Source organism: Gobio gobio, assembly GCF_949357685.1.
Source record: "Gobio gobio genome assembly, chromosome: 4".
In the NCBI taxonomy this organism is placed as follows: Eukaryota; Metazoa; Chordata; class Actinopteri; order Cypriniformes; family Gobionidae; genus Gobio; species Gobio gobio.
Genome location: NC_137100.1, coordinates 26,165,184 through 26,182,263, shown reverse-complemented (window position 1 = coordinate 26,182,263; position 17,080 = coordinate 26,165,184). Strand labels below are relative to the sequence as shown.

The following is a 17,080-nucleotide window of genomic DNA, read 5'->3' as shown; positions in this document are numbered from 1 at the left end:
AACTCTGAAAACATGGCCGCTACTTTGAGATAGGATGGGGAAAAGAATATTAGAAAAAGAATGATAGGTGGAATGGAAGAGCTAGTACAAAAAAAAGTACCTTTAAAAATAAATTATGCATTCACAAAGGGGTGAAGAGAAACACTACTACCAGAAGTGCCTAAAAGAAGGAAGAGAGGATCTAATGAAACCAACATGCAGTGGAAGTTCAGCTCCGTCGTCTTCATAACACAGGCTCTCTGAGGAATACCCCCCTTCTACTTATTCTCCCTGCTTTAACCTGGCATAATTAGCATGCTTTCTCGATTTTTAGCTTAATGAGGTATACATAACCTTGGATTTCCAGTAATGAACGAGCTAAAGGCGGACTGGGATGAAGTCATCATGCCAAATGATTTGAAAAAATATATATATATATTCATCTCAAATGCATACACATTTCTTGTGGAGTTAAAAAGATTAAAAAAAAAAAAAGAGCAAGAGGGGACAAAAACACACAAAAATTGGACAAAAATTAAAAAGCAATTTCCAAAAATAGGGTATACTGTGATGGTTTTGTAGAGAAAACTGTAGAGATAGGAAATCTAAAAGTAGGTAATTTTAAAGAGCACCTATCATGGAATTTTGAAATTTACCTTTCATGTAGTGTGTAACATAGATCTAAGTGAACAAAAACATCCTGCAAAGTTTGAAATATGACAGTGCACCGTATATATAGTTATTTTCTTTCAAAAGTAAGAGTCGACTCGGAGTCATTTTTAAGAATCGTTAGAAGACCGAAGCTTTTTCTCTGACTAGATGACGTCAACTTGTCAAGTTATTTGAATACGATACGCCCACTTATTGCGCTCCAAGATGCCAGTGAAAACTAGAAAACATAATGGCGATGAGACGCTGTGTTCTGAAGTGCGACTCAAAAGCAAACTTTTTTCATCTGCCCAAGGATGAGCATTTGAAGACTAAGTGGCTTGAAGACAAACCATACATCGTCGCGATTGTGTGTTTATTAGTCTTCAAATGTCTCTATTTGCATGTTTCGCGATCTCAGGAAGCTTTTATTATGGACTTCTATTATGGCACATGGTATCTTCTTCGTCTGTCTGTACCATATATGGACTACATTTGCACAGAGCGCCCTCCGGCTGCCAGTATGAATTGAAAACAACACATAAGAGACTCAATCGCTCATGATTAGGCTAACGTACATCTGCGCATTTTGAGAAAGTATTGAATAAAAAAATACTCCTCTGTTTAGAAATTTGACACAGACATATGAGAATCTATCAATATGTCTCCTCATCTGCACACTTTTGAACTAAAAGCCCTGAGGGATGTTGATTTGTCGCGAGTCTTCGTGAGGAGTTTTTTTATGAATGAGATCAGCTGAGGCTCATATTACAATCAAACGGTACAGACGCGGTTTTCATATTCATAACTCCTGACACATATTAACAAATTACTGTCACTATAAGACTTTGATGGGCGTTCCGTTTCCGAAAATATCTGCACAGACTATACCAATCACAACTGACTGGGTCATCGGACCAATCACAGCAGATTAGCGTCACGTAAAGGCGGGGTTTTGAAAAGTGAATCACTAAAGGAATCATTTGAGAATCGCTGTCAAAACAGGTAAAAAATAAATGCATATTATAAGAAAACTAAAGTCTTTTTTGTCATTGCATGCATGCAAAACTGTTGTTGGGGACTTCTAAAACAATATTTGGAACATTTTAAATGCCATAATAGGTGCTCTTTAAACACTTCAAATTACATATCCTTCCTCTTAAAATCATAAATAAAAAGTATAAAAAAGTATTTAAAAAAAGAGTCACTCAAAAATGACAATGAAACAGCAAGTAACACACTGCATTAAACATAAAATTTAGGCATAGAAAAAAAAGTAAAACACACTCTGCGTTAGTTCAGGCTTTACTTTTTTTTCTATGCCTAAATTTTCAGTCAAGCTAGGCTATCAGCCGGGGCACGTTCAAAGCTCAAACCGGTGCGCAACGTTTTGCTACGGTTTCCGGTTGAACGTCATGTTTCCTGGAAACGGTGTGGAACGGGTTTGAGATGCGTTTTTTCTCGTTTGGTGGGTGTGTCAAATATGTCAGTCCAATCAGCAGCAACATGTATATAAACCACGCGGTATTAAAGAGACAGCTCGCAAAATGTGTCCAAGTAAAGATGTTTACAAATGTGTCCGCTGCAGCTCAGTATACACAACAATTGAAGATATTAGAAGACATGATTGTCATAAGAGTTTTATATATATATTAGAGCTGCAACTAACGATTATTTTTTCTGTCGACTAATCTAACGATTATTTTTTCGATTAGTCGACTAATCTAACGATTATTTTTCCAGATTAATCTTATTATTCTTTTTTACTGATTATTGTATTTCAAAAAGGGTAGTGAATTTGTATATTATTTTAACATGAAATCAATGAATGATGACAATATTAATTGTATTTCAGGAAGGGTAGTGTACATAGTATGCCATTTTATAATGAAATATATGAACACAAGAAGCTTTTTAAACATAATATATAATGATACTATTCATCATAAAATGTATACAGAGTAGGCCTAATTAGGAAAAGTTGTTTACTATAGTAGTTGAGTATGATTTACTTATTGATTTGTGTCAATAGTAAAGAAAATGCACTTGTATTTATCTGCAAAAGGTTCACATACAGGAGCTTTCAGCATAGTTTTAATGTATAACTAGTCGTCTATTTTGAAGATACATGTGCATAAACAACGACTAAAGCTGCCAGAAGTTTTTGCCCAAACTTCAAAGACACATTTAAATGATTAAAGCTAGAGGCATATCTTAACTTTAATGTTACTTTAATCATGTAAACTACCTATATACAACAAGTTATTATGCATATGTGTTTGGGACAGAGCGGAACCAGGTCGCATTAACAGGAGATATATGCAGCCCATAATAAATAAAAGCACGAGACGAGACGTACTGGGGTCGGAGAAGAACACTGGAAAATGTGACCGTCTGTTGCAATACACGCGCCACGGTTCAGCTACGCGAGAGAACACTGGCAGCAGGGTTGCCAGGTTTACACAACAAAACCCACCCATTCTTTACTCAAAACTAGCCCGAAACAAGCCCAATCGCGTTTCGGGGAGGTTCTCTGGTAAACATCGCGTTCGGGGGGTTAAATATGTGTGTTTTTTTGCTTCAACCCGCGGACATGAGACACAGCCCGCGGCAACAGTGTAGAAGTAGCCCAATTCCGCGGAAAAAAGCGGACTTGGCAACACTGACTGGCAGTGTGAAAGCTCCCGCTCTCCACGCGCACAGCTTCTGCTCTGCCACCGCGTGCAGTGTGAAACCGACGTTACAGAGCGAACAAAGCACAGTTTTACTCTGCTTCTGTTTAAAGTACTCCCACACTTTTGAATGTCGCGGTCTGGCTTTATATGATAAATTATCATTTTCACTATGCCCGGATAGCTGTCAACCCTCCCGTTTTTTCCGGGTTTCTCACGTATTTTAGCTCTTTTCCCGCTGTCTTCCCGTTTTAGTATTTTCCCGTAAAATATCCCGTATTTTTACGTTCTGATTGTGTTAACTCAGAACACGCAACTATCTGTTTTAGTGCCAGAAGACGCGAATGAGAAGTCGCGCGAACTGTGAGAAAATTTGTCTGTGCACTTATCCTTGAGCTCGCACACGTCTCTCAGCGCGCAAATATTGAGTTCTCTTTCAAGTCTTGCTCTTGAACGGACAAACTCATGCAAAAAGTATGTCAACATGTCCATATTGATGAGTATTCTAGCAGACATAGTCTGTTTATGGCTTAAGTAAACTTTATACAGTCCAGAAAAGACGACGCATATCCGAGGTCTTAAAGGGGCAGTAGCCTTTACAGCTGTCTGTTTAATGTCAAACAAAAGACAAGGGCATCACTCACTGCTCTTGATTGAATAGCTTTTGTAAGTTTAATAGCATTAATCTTTAATTTATACAGTCAAATATGCAATGTTATTTTACATTTGATCAATTTCTGTACCTGAAAACTAATGTTAGACGTACCTGAAAAACCTGAAAAGCATAGTTTATTTTATTAGTATCTTTGCTCGATAGTATTTATTTGTGCTGCTGCTTGTATATAAATTATTTGTTCTTATTATTTTCTTTTTTTTTATTTGACAGTAGTCCTTTTTTCCCTGAACATAGCAAATACTGAACCGTACCGAAACGGTGAACCTAAAACCGTGATACAAACCGAACCGTGAGCAATCTGTACCGTTATACCCCAAGCGTAGCGTATGATAAAATGATTGAAAAAAGTTGGGAAACACTGGCTTAGGCTACTATCGAAGAAGAAAAAGACGTGGGCGGGAGGAAGAGGGAAAAAGTAGCGGGAAGTAAACTTCAAGGAGATTAGGTAGATGAGTGTGATGTGCAATGATGGATCAGGACGCTGACGGCCAAAATCAAAATATTTTGTGTAGTTGTAAACTCTTTAGACTCTTTTTTTTAAGTTTGTGGGTAAGAATCGTGTAAAAAAAAAATCCCTTATTTTGTGGATGGATTCCGGGAAATCTCCCTTATTTTCAATGTTCAATGTTGACAGCTATGGCCCGGGAGCAGAAGCTGCCATTATTCTAGATCTTCTGTTCCATTCTAGAACGTAAATAATGTGCCGCCGACGCGTCGACGCATTTCATGCACGTCGTCGACGTCATCGACGACGTCCTAATATATATATATATATATATATATATATATATATATATATATATATATATATATAAATATATATATAAATATATATATAAATATATATAAATATATATATATATATATATATATAAATATATATAAATATATATATATATATATATATATAAATATATATAAATATATATATATATATATATAAATATATATAAATATATATATATATATATAAATATATATAAATATATATATATATATATATATAAATATATATATATTTATTATTATTATTATTTTTATTGGCATATATATATATATATATATATATATGCCAATAAAAAAAAATAATAATAATAATATATATACATATATAAATCAACATGATGACGTATTTATTTATATATGTAGCTTCATTGCAAGGCAAGTTTATTTAGATACCAAATTTCATATATGGTAATTGCTTGACATAAAGTGAGAAAGAAAATACAAGCTATTAAAAAAGTAAGAACTAGAAATACAATTGTTTAAATTAGAATTGATTACCAGGAGATAAAGTTAAATAAATGGGATTGGGATGTTGTCATTTTATCTGGACGGCAAGGGCAGTGATTGCATGTATTTTGCAGTATTAAACACGTATTTATATCGATTTTATCAGGCTCCGAAAATTCCTCAAAAAGAACACAAAGAATGGCCTTCTCGGCTGCCATAGTTACAACTCTTGCCTCAACAGAACAGGGTGTTCAACGCAGCACCGTTTCCGTTTAAAAAACGTTTTGCAACGTTTTGTCGGGGCTGAACGCAGCCCTGATTGAAAAAAATTCCAACCCCGCCCATACCAGCTGATCCGATTCCTATGCACTCAATTTGCAACTCTCAAACAGGGCGCCTTACTTAAGCGGAGCTTCACTTCAATCTGCCTGCTTGGCTGCTTTGCACCTCCACCCCGGCTCCTCCTTAAACTGTTTAACTTAATCAATGTCATTCTCATACTCTGTTCTAAATGGGGGATTTCACTGCCCTCCCAGTTTAAAAAAATGGGAGGTTGTCCCCAGAATCTGCTGCTGTTCCCTGTCTTGGCTTTTCATGGAGCTCATGAAAAGGATGGGGAATTTAGAAGAGAGCCATATCGCCAAATGTACATTTTAGCAAAATATGCTGTTGCTGTTGTTCCCAATTGCTTCCACTTTGTTATAATACCACTAACAGTTGACCATGAAATTTTTAGTAGTGAGGAAATTTCATGAATGGACTTATTGCACAGTTGGCAACCAATCACGGAACCCCGCTTGAATTCCCTGAGCTCCTGAGAGCGGCCCATTCTTTCACAAATGAAAGGTGCTTGATTTTATATACCTGTGGCCATGGAAGTGATTGGAACACCTCAAGTCAATGATTTGGAGGGGTGTCCCAATCCTTTCGGCAATAGAGTGTATATTTAGGCATGTCAAATTGGCTTATATAATCCAGCAGCCATATCACCCTGTAGCCAAAGACTGGTTTCCCACTAAAGCGAAGCAGGGCTGAGCCTGGTTAGTACCTGGATGGGAGACCAACTGGGAAAACTAGGTAGCTGCTGGTAGAGGTGTTAGTGAGGCCAGCAGGGGGTGCTCACCCTGTGGTCTGTGTGGGTCCAAACACCCCAGTATAGTGATGGGGACACTATAGTGTCAAAGAGCACCGTCCTTCGGATGAGACGTTAAACCGAGGTCCTGACTCTCTGTGGTCATAAAAAATCCCAGGATGTCTTTCGGAAAAAGAGTAGGGGTGTAACCCTGGCATCCTGGCCAAATTTGCCCATTGGCCTCTGTCCATCATGGTCTCCTAATCATCCCCATATATGATTGGCTTCATCACTCGGTCTCCTCTCCACCAATCAGCTGGTGTGTGGTGGGCGTTCTGGCGCAATATGGCTGCCGTCGCATCATCCAGGTGGATGACGCACATCGGTGGTGGTTGAGGAGATTCCCCCCTTCCATATGTAAAGCGCTTTGAGTATCCAGAAAAAGCGCTATATAAATGTAACTAATTATTATTATAATTTTTAGTTTAACAATCAACTTTTTCTAAAAGGCATATTTTGTGCCAGAAATCTTGCATCAAAAAGTTAATACTCAGGACTAAACTTTGGCTCAATGGTAGTTTTACATTCATCTCAGAGAGTGAGAAAAGAAGTTACAAAGTGAAACTTTCTTATAAAATCGAGTAAAAGTGATACTCTTCACTGAGAGACTGATATAAGGTATTCCAGACGTTAACAGGAGGCGTTTTAGAGAGAGGAGCAAGGTTATGCAAATCTAGCCGTCAAACAGAGCGCAAGGCTGAGTAAGCCACTGACAGCCCATAGCATGCACAACTTGTCCATTCAGCTGCCACAGACTCCAGAGACTCTGAAACAGACAGCGCTATCACAGCCTGCTGCCTGCTGTCAATATCCAATGAAACCAACGGCACACTTCTAATGCATTCAAACCTTCATAACCACAGACAAGGTACAAAATGATGTTATTAAAGTACAAGCTGAAATGTTATTTGATGCTCTATGTCATAGTGAAAAATAATTTACTGCGTCTAAAAAAGTTTAGAGTAAAGACAAGCGAAAGGTCTTACGTTCATTGAAGGCATATTCAAACCCGTCCAGAGTTTCTGGAAAGTTCAGTGGAGGTTCGTCTTTTTTCATCAGCTCGTCTAAATCTATCCTGGACAATAAATCTACAAAACAAATAGGCATACAAACAAATACTTGTTATTCTATTCACATACAATGAAAATCACCAGTCAAAGTATTCATTCATCCATATATAGTGCTGAGTAGTAACTGATTACATGTAATCTGGATTATGTAATTAGATATTTTAAAAGTATTTGCAATTAGATAATATCACATTTTAAAATACTCGCTTTATAATAATATTATTTACCCACTGGCAGTAAGTAAATCATTCATTATTTATTGATTCGCCGTAATTCTTCTTTTTTTCTCCATATCTTTTCTAAACATTCAGAAAGTCTTTTAGTTTGTGAAACTGTACAGAGACCAACCAGTAGTCAGGTGGTTATAATTCAAATTTGTATGATTCATTATTAATTAGTAGCTTTTCATTTAACTCACAAACCCCCTGCAGTTCCATCATGAACCTCTTGACATAATGTAATATTTAATGCACTTCAAGAATAGAAGATATTTTCTTTCTCTTTGTATTTTTTTATATCAGTATGGTAAAATACTTTCCTATTCAATTCAATGTGATAAACAAGTTAGGTCAAAAGTAATCTAAAAGTAGTCTGATTATATTACCTTAAATGTGTAATGTAATGGATTGCGTTACTAACTACAATTTTTGTCATGTAGTTTTTTTGCAATCAGTAACAAACTACAATTCGTAAAAAAAAAAAAAACCCAGCAATATCTATCCAAGCCTGCATTTATTTGTTTAAAAAATACAGAAAAAAAAAACAATAATATTGTGAAATATTATTACAATTTAAAATAATGGTTTTCTGTTTTAATATACCTTAAAATGTAATTTATTTCTATGATGCAAAGCTGAATTTTCACCAGAAATTACTCCTGTCTTCAGTGTCACATGATCCTTCAGAAATCATTCTAATATGCTGATTTGATACTCCTGTTATTATCAATGTTGGAAACAGTCGTGCTGCTTTTGGAACCTGTGATACTTTTTCACTTTATTGAATAAAAAGTTAAAAAAAGAACAACATTTATTCAAAATAAAAATCCTTTCTAACAATATAAATATTTACTGTCACTTTTTATCAATTTAACATCCTTGAATAAAAGTATGAATTTCTTTCAAAAAAATACTGACCCCAAAATTTTTAATAGTACTCTATATTGTTACATTATTCTATATTGTTATTTTAAATAAATGCTGTTATTTTTTAAAAGTTTTATTCATCAAAGAAACTGAAAAATTGAAAAATGAAAAATTATCATTATACAAAAATATTAAGCAGCACAACGGTTTCTAGCATTGATAATAACGGAGTATCAAATCAGCATAATAGACTGATTTCTGAAGGACCATGTGACACTGAAGACTGGAGTAATGATGCTGCAAATTCAGCTTTGCATCACAGAAATAAATTATATTTTAAAGTATACTAAAACAGAAAACCATTATTTTAAATTGTAATAATATTTCATAATATTACTGTTTTTTCCCTGTATTTTAGATTTTTTTTTAAATGCAGCCTTGATGATCATAAGAGACTTCTTTCAAAAACATTACAAATAATGTTTCCAAACTTTTGACCAGTACTGTAACTGCTGGTGTTACCTTTTAGTGCAGTAGTTTTTTCTTTTTCCTCTTGTGCCAAGAGCTGTGCCATAGTTATCCAAAATAAACAGAAGAGGAAGCTGCTCTGCAGGCTCTAATAGGCATGGACACAAACCACTACAGAACGTCACCCTGATTGACAAGAATACAAATAAATAAATATATTTACTAACATTAAATTTAATTTAAAAAAAAAAAAACACATTTTCAATGTTAAGGCTTACATACTGTCAATACAATCAAAAGAAGTCTGTCTGCTATCACACTGTAAAATGCATTACTTTATAGAAATGATGATGATAGTCAATGCACATTTGTCCCAAACCCAAACAAAGCCAGTACATATCAAACATTCTTTATAAATAATAGACTAAATATAATTGAATAACTTGTTGAACGAGGTAGCTTCTAGAGTAATGCTAGTGTTGTGATATTAATGCTGAAATGTGCTCATGTGTAAGCAGTCAAATGTAAGTCATTGTATTGAATCCTACTTTAATGGCAGTGCACTTTGATCAGACAGTGCTGGCTGTGTGTTATGATGACAACTAGCCTTAAGCTAACAGTTTGATCAAGGTCTATAACCAAGCGTGCTGAAGTGAGAGACTCACATAGCACCTAAATCTCAGTGTCTGCATTCAGAGAAACAGAGAAAGCAGCGACCTGCTGTTTCTGACATGATCGGAGCATGTAAACAGGCTAACAGACTCACTGCATGGACACCAGCCAATGTTTATAAACAACCCATTCCACAAATGGGACAATAACTTCACGAAGCACAGATATTTAAAGCAGCGATACTGATCACCCTGCTGACGAGCTAAATGAAGACGGTGGGAGAGGTTAATATGGATTTGCATGCATGTCGCTCCGCTCACGTACCATAACAACAAGCACATGTGAGATTTCACACATCCTGCTTCCTCCTTCTGCCAAACAGGAAGAAACGCATCCGTCTCCTCGGAAACGGAAGCGTTTTACACGCGTTTCAGCTGATTGGCGGGATTTAAAAAGACAGCGCCGCTTTTCACACACATACAGAAGATCTGTACCAAACGCACGGATTATTGCTATACAAACGTGTTCGTTACAATAATAGTAAATAAACTTCATTTTAAATGATGTGTATTATATACAGTTTAAATCTTCTGAAAGAAAATATCCAATAATCACACGCGCATAGTGTTATTTCAACGACTGTAAATGAACTGTGATCTTAAAAACAACAACTTATAAATACATAAACTCCACATAAAGCATTTTTTTTTAAAAATAACAATTGCTGTTATTTGCCATTTGCAAGTTTGTGACGAAGCCCCTATTCATAATGCCTGATGTTAAAATAAATAAATAACTCAAGCAAGCAAACTTTAGTCAAACATTCAAAATATTCATAAAACCAAATATTCAAAGAATACAATTCTTATTTCTGCATTAAAAATCCACTACTGAACTTCTCATTTAAACTCTTTAAGGTTTCCAGGATTAAATTAAGTGTTGTTAGCTCAGTTTCTGTAAGAATCTCTTTCAAATGATCATATTATGCAGACGTTTCATCCACTGTTTTATCTTTATTCTTTAGAGCAGGGGTTTTCAAGAGAGTGACAGGGGGTCTGTGGAAAAGTCTAGAATTTAAAATAATAAAATAATTTGAATACAATAAATGAGTGAAGCAATAAATTAGATCTAAATAAATATACAAAATAAAAATGTGATGTAAAAAAGTGAGTTATTAATCTATTAAATAAATTAGATTAAAATTAAATACATTAGAAATAAATACATTATACATATAACAATACATTACTACATTGAGTAGAACAAAATATATAATAAAGTAATTGAAACTAATTTATAATATTTTTTTTTGTGTGTGTGTGTGTATAAATTGAGTGTTTATAAAAGACAGATGCCTTATACTTTTTAGAATGCGGGGTCCTTCACACAGGGATGATCATATTTGGGGGTCCGTGGCATCTAAAAGATTGAAAACCCCTGCTATTGAGCACCTCCTGTAAGCCCTTAATAACGCTCCAAAATCTATTTCCTCATAACTGTTATATTGTCATTTGTATAACAGATCGATGGAGTCCAGTTTTCAGTTGGGCATGCATTCAATACAGAGTAGAGTCATATTTCATCAAAAGCCTTCTTGTGATTTATTACAGATCACAATGTTTTGTTTTGTTTTTTGTTTATTATTCATCTACAAAGAATTTTAGTTTCACAACCACAGTACATCAGTGCTAACAATCTTTGTAGCAGCTGTTCTTAAACACAGAGTACATGTACACTTTTAACATTTCAATAAATTGGTCAGTTGGTGCTCCTGCCGATGAGAGTTCATGTTTCATGGCTTTTGGTGAAGTATGTTTTCTTTAACTGATCCACTAAAATCTTCTCTTCATCCTCTAGTGCTGCAGCATCCTGCATCTCCCACCTGCAATTCACAAACAGAAGTGTGTGTTAGGCCTTGAGAATTTCACTTCACAGTAAATCTCTTGTGGGCGATAGAGCGTACACAAACTTAAACATACAACCATTAAACTAGTACAGCCAACCTCTGTTTGCTGCATATCTGATGCTGCACACAAAAATGCAAGAGTTAGATGAAATCACCAGTTTCTGTTTGTTTATGCAACTTTCAAATTTCGACTTACACGAATACACGTGCACAGATTTTTTGCCACAATATGCAGTGTGGATGAGTCAACGCAAGTTACTGAAAGTCAGAAACAGACTGCAGATTGGGCAATCGGACAATGTATGATGGACACAGACTCCGATTTTATTAGCTTCAGCTTGTAGACGATTTTAGAACACTAATTGTTTTCAAATGTGACTTTGCGAAACAGTCCTTAACTAAAATATTGCTATAGCAGCCTATAATAAAGTGTTTTAAAGCTACTTGGCAATTGTCAATTCTATTTCATCATTCAAATCTTTGTTCACATTCATCTTGACTGAGGGGTCAAAATATTCCGGATGACATTTGATGGTTACAGAAACAACAGTTACCATGGTAAATACATAGCAACATTAACTGTTAATGAAACATGGAAACTACTCCTGATGAATAGAATAAACATACCTGAATGCAAATTCTTCCCAGCTAACACATGAAGTACGTCATTTATATCTACAACGTTGCATGCTCGCAGTTTCTTTTGCGCTTTATTTATAATGAAGTTATATACAGTGCTTGCCACCTCATAATGCTACAATCACAGTATAACATATTTGTTTTTTTTTTCTGAGATGAGTGCTTTTTATGTTGTAACAAGTTACAAAAATAACGCTAACCCTAAAAGACAAACCTAAGGTCTTTAGTGACCCGGGACGTCATTCACTATGACATCAACCTTCTCAGTATTTCTCAATCAATTTATTATAAACAATATAACAAAAAAATATATTTAAAAGAATGCACGTTTTCCCATCATTTTTTTTGCAAAAATTGTATAGGGTTGCTAACTACCAGAGGTGTGTAACAGTGTAAGTATATTTGTGACCCTGGACCTCAAAACCAGTCATAAGTCGCACAGGTGTAATTGTGGCAATAGCCAACACATTGTATGGGTCAAAATTATCTATTTTCCTTTTATGCCAAAAATCATTAGGATATTAAGTAAAGACCATGTTCCATAAAGATACTTTGTAAATGTCCTACCGCAAATATATCAAAATTGTATTATTATTAGTAATATGTGTTGCTAAGGACTTCATTTAGACAACTTTAAAGGCGATTTTCTTAATATTTTGATTTCTTTGCACCCTCAGATTCAAGATTTTCAAACATTTGCAATCTCAGCCAAATATTGCCTATCCTAACAAACCATACATCAATGGAAAGCTTATTTATTCAGCTTTCAGAGGATGTATACATCTCAATTTCAAAAAGCAATTTACCCTTATGGTTTTGTGGTCCAGGGTCACATTTTTTCAGCACAACAATAATTGAATCTTTAATGACTGAATAAGTGCAATTCATCTATATTCCACAAGGTGGAAATGTCTGATACACAATGATGAAGTGACGTTTCACTCATAGTCACCGCAGGCAGACAACAAAAGAATAGGAAGTATCAACAGCAAAACTTTAAATGGCTCAGTGATTTACAGCAGAGCAAGTACCGAGCGCAATCAAATATGTCACTGACACTTGATTGTGGATCTGCTGAAGAAGCTGTCAGTGATCAAAATATTGATTTTGAAGATGTTGAAAATGATAGTTTTGAGAAAATGTTTGACATCGCCAATATGAGCCAGATGCTGAATGTACTGGGAAATGAGCTCTGACGAGGACAGTGATGATGGTATAAAACATCTGCTCAAACTGAACCCTTCCAAGCTCCAAAAGGTAACAAAATATGCTATATTTTATTCTTCTATAATTGTTACTCTAATATCAGGAGACTTTTATATTATCACAAGTCACAACAGGTAGAGATCCATACGTGTTAGACATAGATCCGGGTCGCTAAAGACCCGAATATGTAATAATGATAGGCGAAACATTCATGCATTTACCTGACACTGACTTATAGCCTGACACTGACTTATCTGACCACAGATTCTGAATCAGGACAATGTGTTTTCTCAGGCACTCTTTACTTAAACTGCGTCTGACAAAGAGTAAACACATATTTCAAAATAACACCTTCACACCTTCAAATTCACACCTTTAGCAACATTTATTTTTAGACCACACAAGCAAAGTCGTAACATATATCCTGTTTTTTCAGTACATAATCATAAATCAAGATTGAAAAATGGTTTGACATGGTGCTAAGTGAGGGAAAAAAATATAATACGAGAAGATATACACGATACAATCACAGCCATCACCTGTATGCCTGTGTTTATGTCCTCACCTCAAAGAGCATCTTTCAACATTACACATTTGTGTTGGTAACAAAGTGTGAGCATCCCTCCTTTTATCTTTCTGTGTTAGGAGACGGCACCTTTTCAGATGATGATGTATGGTGTCCATATATTCAGTAGTGGCACAAAAGCCTATCAAAGGACTCGACCTGTGCGCATAAAGCAGCTTGCGACGTGGCCGCATTGATTGAGCTTCCACCTCAGTCATTGTGAACGTGTCGCTATCAGACAAGCTCTTTTCTCCTCTATGGATGGCAGTGTCACTGTGGTAATTACAGTCTATATGGGGAGGATTTGTTTATGTAAATATGTGCGTTTGATGCATGGGGGCCTCTCGGGCATGTCTCCTATCAGAGCGGCGTCTCTTTCCTCCTGTCAGAGTCACCTTAACAAAACCACTGGGCCTGAACCTGACAGCAACAGCTCGACAGATGAGTGTGTGTGGGTTTGCACATTTATTTTCTGTCATCTCTCACTTTCTTTTTCTCGTGCACTGGTGGCGTAGAAGGACTGCGGCCCTCGAGCGAGGCCCCAGGGCACCAGCCTCTTCGGAGACCCAATTGTGAGATATAATGTCCAAATAACAAGAAATTACATTGCAAATATGAGAAATCAAGTTGCAAATATGAAAATGAACACACCATGGGCTAACAACAGGAAACAATGTACTATATAACACGTACACAATATCAAATCTTCAATAAGGTGTTTATAAGGAAATAATATTTGTCATTTTTCTTTCTTTATTTAGCAGAGCATGTCTATCTATATCAGTTTTACATCTGCAGCAGCATGTTTTCAGGCATCTCATACCACTTTTCCAACAGAATGGTTCGCATACTGGAGCCATAGTCTGTTCTCGGCCAGGCGAACTGGAGCCTGTCATGAACCAGCCGCGTTTCCACAGAATTGATGAATGAATGGTAACGCTGCTATGTGTTGTTTACCTGACTATATCCAGTCTAAAGTCAAACAGTGTGCCTTCTCTTGTTTCTGTTTTGCTGTTCACAGTACACTCTAAAAAAAAAAGGTTCTATATGGCACCAAAAAATGGTTCTTGGCTCGTAATCCTAGGGGAACCTTTTTTAGTGCTATATAGCACCAATTTTGGTGCTTCAGTGGTTCTTCAGCGGTGCTATATAGCACCTTAGTCAAAGAACCGGTGAAGAACCGGTGAAGAACCACTGAAGAACCACTGAACCACCAAAATTGGTGCTATATAGCATTAAAAAAGGCCCCCCTATGATTTCGAGCCAAGAACCATTTCTGGTGCCATCATCTGTCCTTTTTGGTGGAAAAGGGGCATCAGCTGACCATCAGAGGCCCGAGACACTTGCCCCATTGGCCCTCATTTGTAATCTGTTCTTCATTGTAATCCGTCCTTATTTGTAATCCGTCCTCCAAATTATGGCCGTCAAAATGAAGTAATTTCAACAGGAATCTTCCAAAGAAGACTTCTCCATGTAGATTTCGCCAATAACCCATACTCGGAATTTGTCCTCTGCATTTAACCCATCCAAGTTAGTGCACACATTAGGAGCAGTGAGTAGTAAACACACACACACACAAACACTGCGAACCCTGGACACACACACCCAGAGCAGTGGGCAGCCAGTTTTGCTGTGGCACCCAGGGAGCGATTGGGGGTTAGGTGATCACGGCAAGGCATCAGTTATTTTTATGCCAGTATTAGGAATCGAACCCGCAACCTTTGGGTTACCAGTCTGACTCTCTAATGCTGCGTTCACACCAAACGTGAATAGAGCGGCAAAATCGCGTCTACCGCGTCTAGTTGGACGCTTGAACATTTTGAATCCATTCGGGCATCCACAGCGAATTTGAAGCGAAATAGATGCACGTTCAAGGCGCTCCAGGAGAAATATGTCATAAAACACCACTCTGCCTCTTTTCATTTTCATTAAAAATAAATATTATACATTAATAACCACACAAATGTGGTCCAGGCAACTCCTACATTATCTTCACTGCATGTATATTTAAATACCCTTAAAAAGTAAAGTTATGAAACTTCTCTTTGCCCTCAGTCAAAACGATTTGGCAGACAACAAATTGTAGATTCATGACATCAAAGATTGCCCGTTAGATCCACACAAGACGAACCACTACAGGACATCAGAGCCAGCGGCAAACTTCAGAAGGACTGGCCGAGGAAAGGCTGCTCTCGCCGGGGTTGTGAGCGCTGAGCGCCCGGTGATCGCCTAGGTCTCACAACTCCAAAAACAAAAGATTGTTTTTTAAATAGGCGCTCTCTTTATAAATAAACCACAGATTTGAGCTTTAAACAACTACATTCTCACCTGAAAAAGTCTTAAAACTACATTTTGTAACACAACAGTAGTATTTTTAAATTATGCAGGAGTTCTCATCACGTCACTTTACCACGTGACAGCAGCAAGCAGGCTCCTGATTGGTTTACGCGACGCAAATTGACGCCAAAGTTCAGATTTTTCAACTCGCCGTCAGACGCGAATTCGCTTCAAACGCGTGAATGCACAAAAAGCACCACTAGCGCATAACGCGCAAGACGCTAAATTCGCATCCAATTTGCGTCATTCACGCGAACTGGACGCGTGAATGGAGCGGAATCGCGTCCATCGCGCCGCGGGACCTCCAGACACGCGTCAACACGCCTTTCCATTGACTTAACATTGAAATCACTCGCTCCTAACACTCTATTTGCTTTTGGTGTGAACGCAGCATAAGCATTAAGCCACTTGTCTGGCTATCACCACACCGAGCTAAATCTTTTAAGACTGAACATTAGTCTGGGGAGTCTGCTCTGTATTTTCTACTGCACAAGAGGCATGATCAACAGGCATAGTTCAAATGACTCTGTACGCAATTGGATAGTCCTTCAACCAATCAGACCAACGATCCATCGCTTCTCTATCTGTCATTGTGTTAAACCTGCCAATAGCGCGCCAGGTGGATAAGCCGGTTTGTGATTGGTCCCCGCAAATTTGTAACAGAAGCAGGATAAAAATATGTACAGGTTTCCAGCCTGAGCTGCAGGGCGAAATCAAATCTGGTTTACCAGTCTATTAAGCCACCACTGCCTAATGACTGTTTTTGCTACATGACTTGGAAGCTGACATTCAAATCTGAGAAGCTCTGTTTCGGTCAATGATTTCCGAAACTAATATTTTTTTTCTTTTGTG

General features: G+C 36.8%; 2 protein-coding genes across 5 annotated transcripts in view; both read right to left on the bottom strand.

Moving 5' to 3' along the window:
- The window catches only part of arb2a (ARB2 cotranscriptional regulator A), a 227,044-nt gene extending 217,077 nt beyond the window's left edge, over positions 1–9,967 (bottom strand). For 2 of the 4 annotated variants that reach the window (XM_079813949.1, XM_079813951.1), the window contains exons 1-3: positions 9,900–9,967; positions 9,018–9,149; positions 7,327–7,428 (exon numbers count right to left, since the gene is read on the bottom strand). In XM_079813949.1, coding sequence (XP_079670075.1) covers positions 7,327–7,428; positions 9,018–9,069 — 154 coding nt within the window. In that variant the 5' untranslated portion in view covers positions 9,070–9,149; positions 9,900–9,967. The remainder of the gene's footprint in view (positions 1–7,326; positions 7,429–9,017; positions 9,150–9,899) is intronic. The other 2 variants (XM_079813948.1, XM_079813950.1) reach the window with 2 other exon arrangements.
- Positions 9,968–11,155: 1,188 nt separating this feature from the next.
- The window catches only part of kiaa0825 (KIAA0825 ortholog), a 188,601-nt gene continuing 182,676 nt past the window's right edge, over positions 11,156–17,080 (bottom strand). The window contains exon 20 of the mRNA XM_079813947.1: positions 11,156–11,457. Within this exon, the coding sequence (XP_079670073.1) occupies positions 11,361–11,457 (97 nt within the window). The 3' untranslated portion in view covers positions 11,156–11,360. The remainder of the gene's footprint in view (positions 11,458–17,080) is intronic.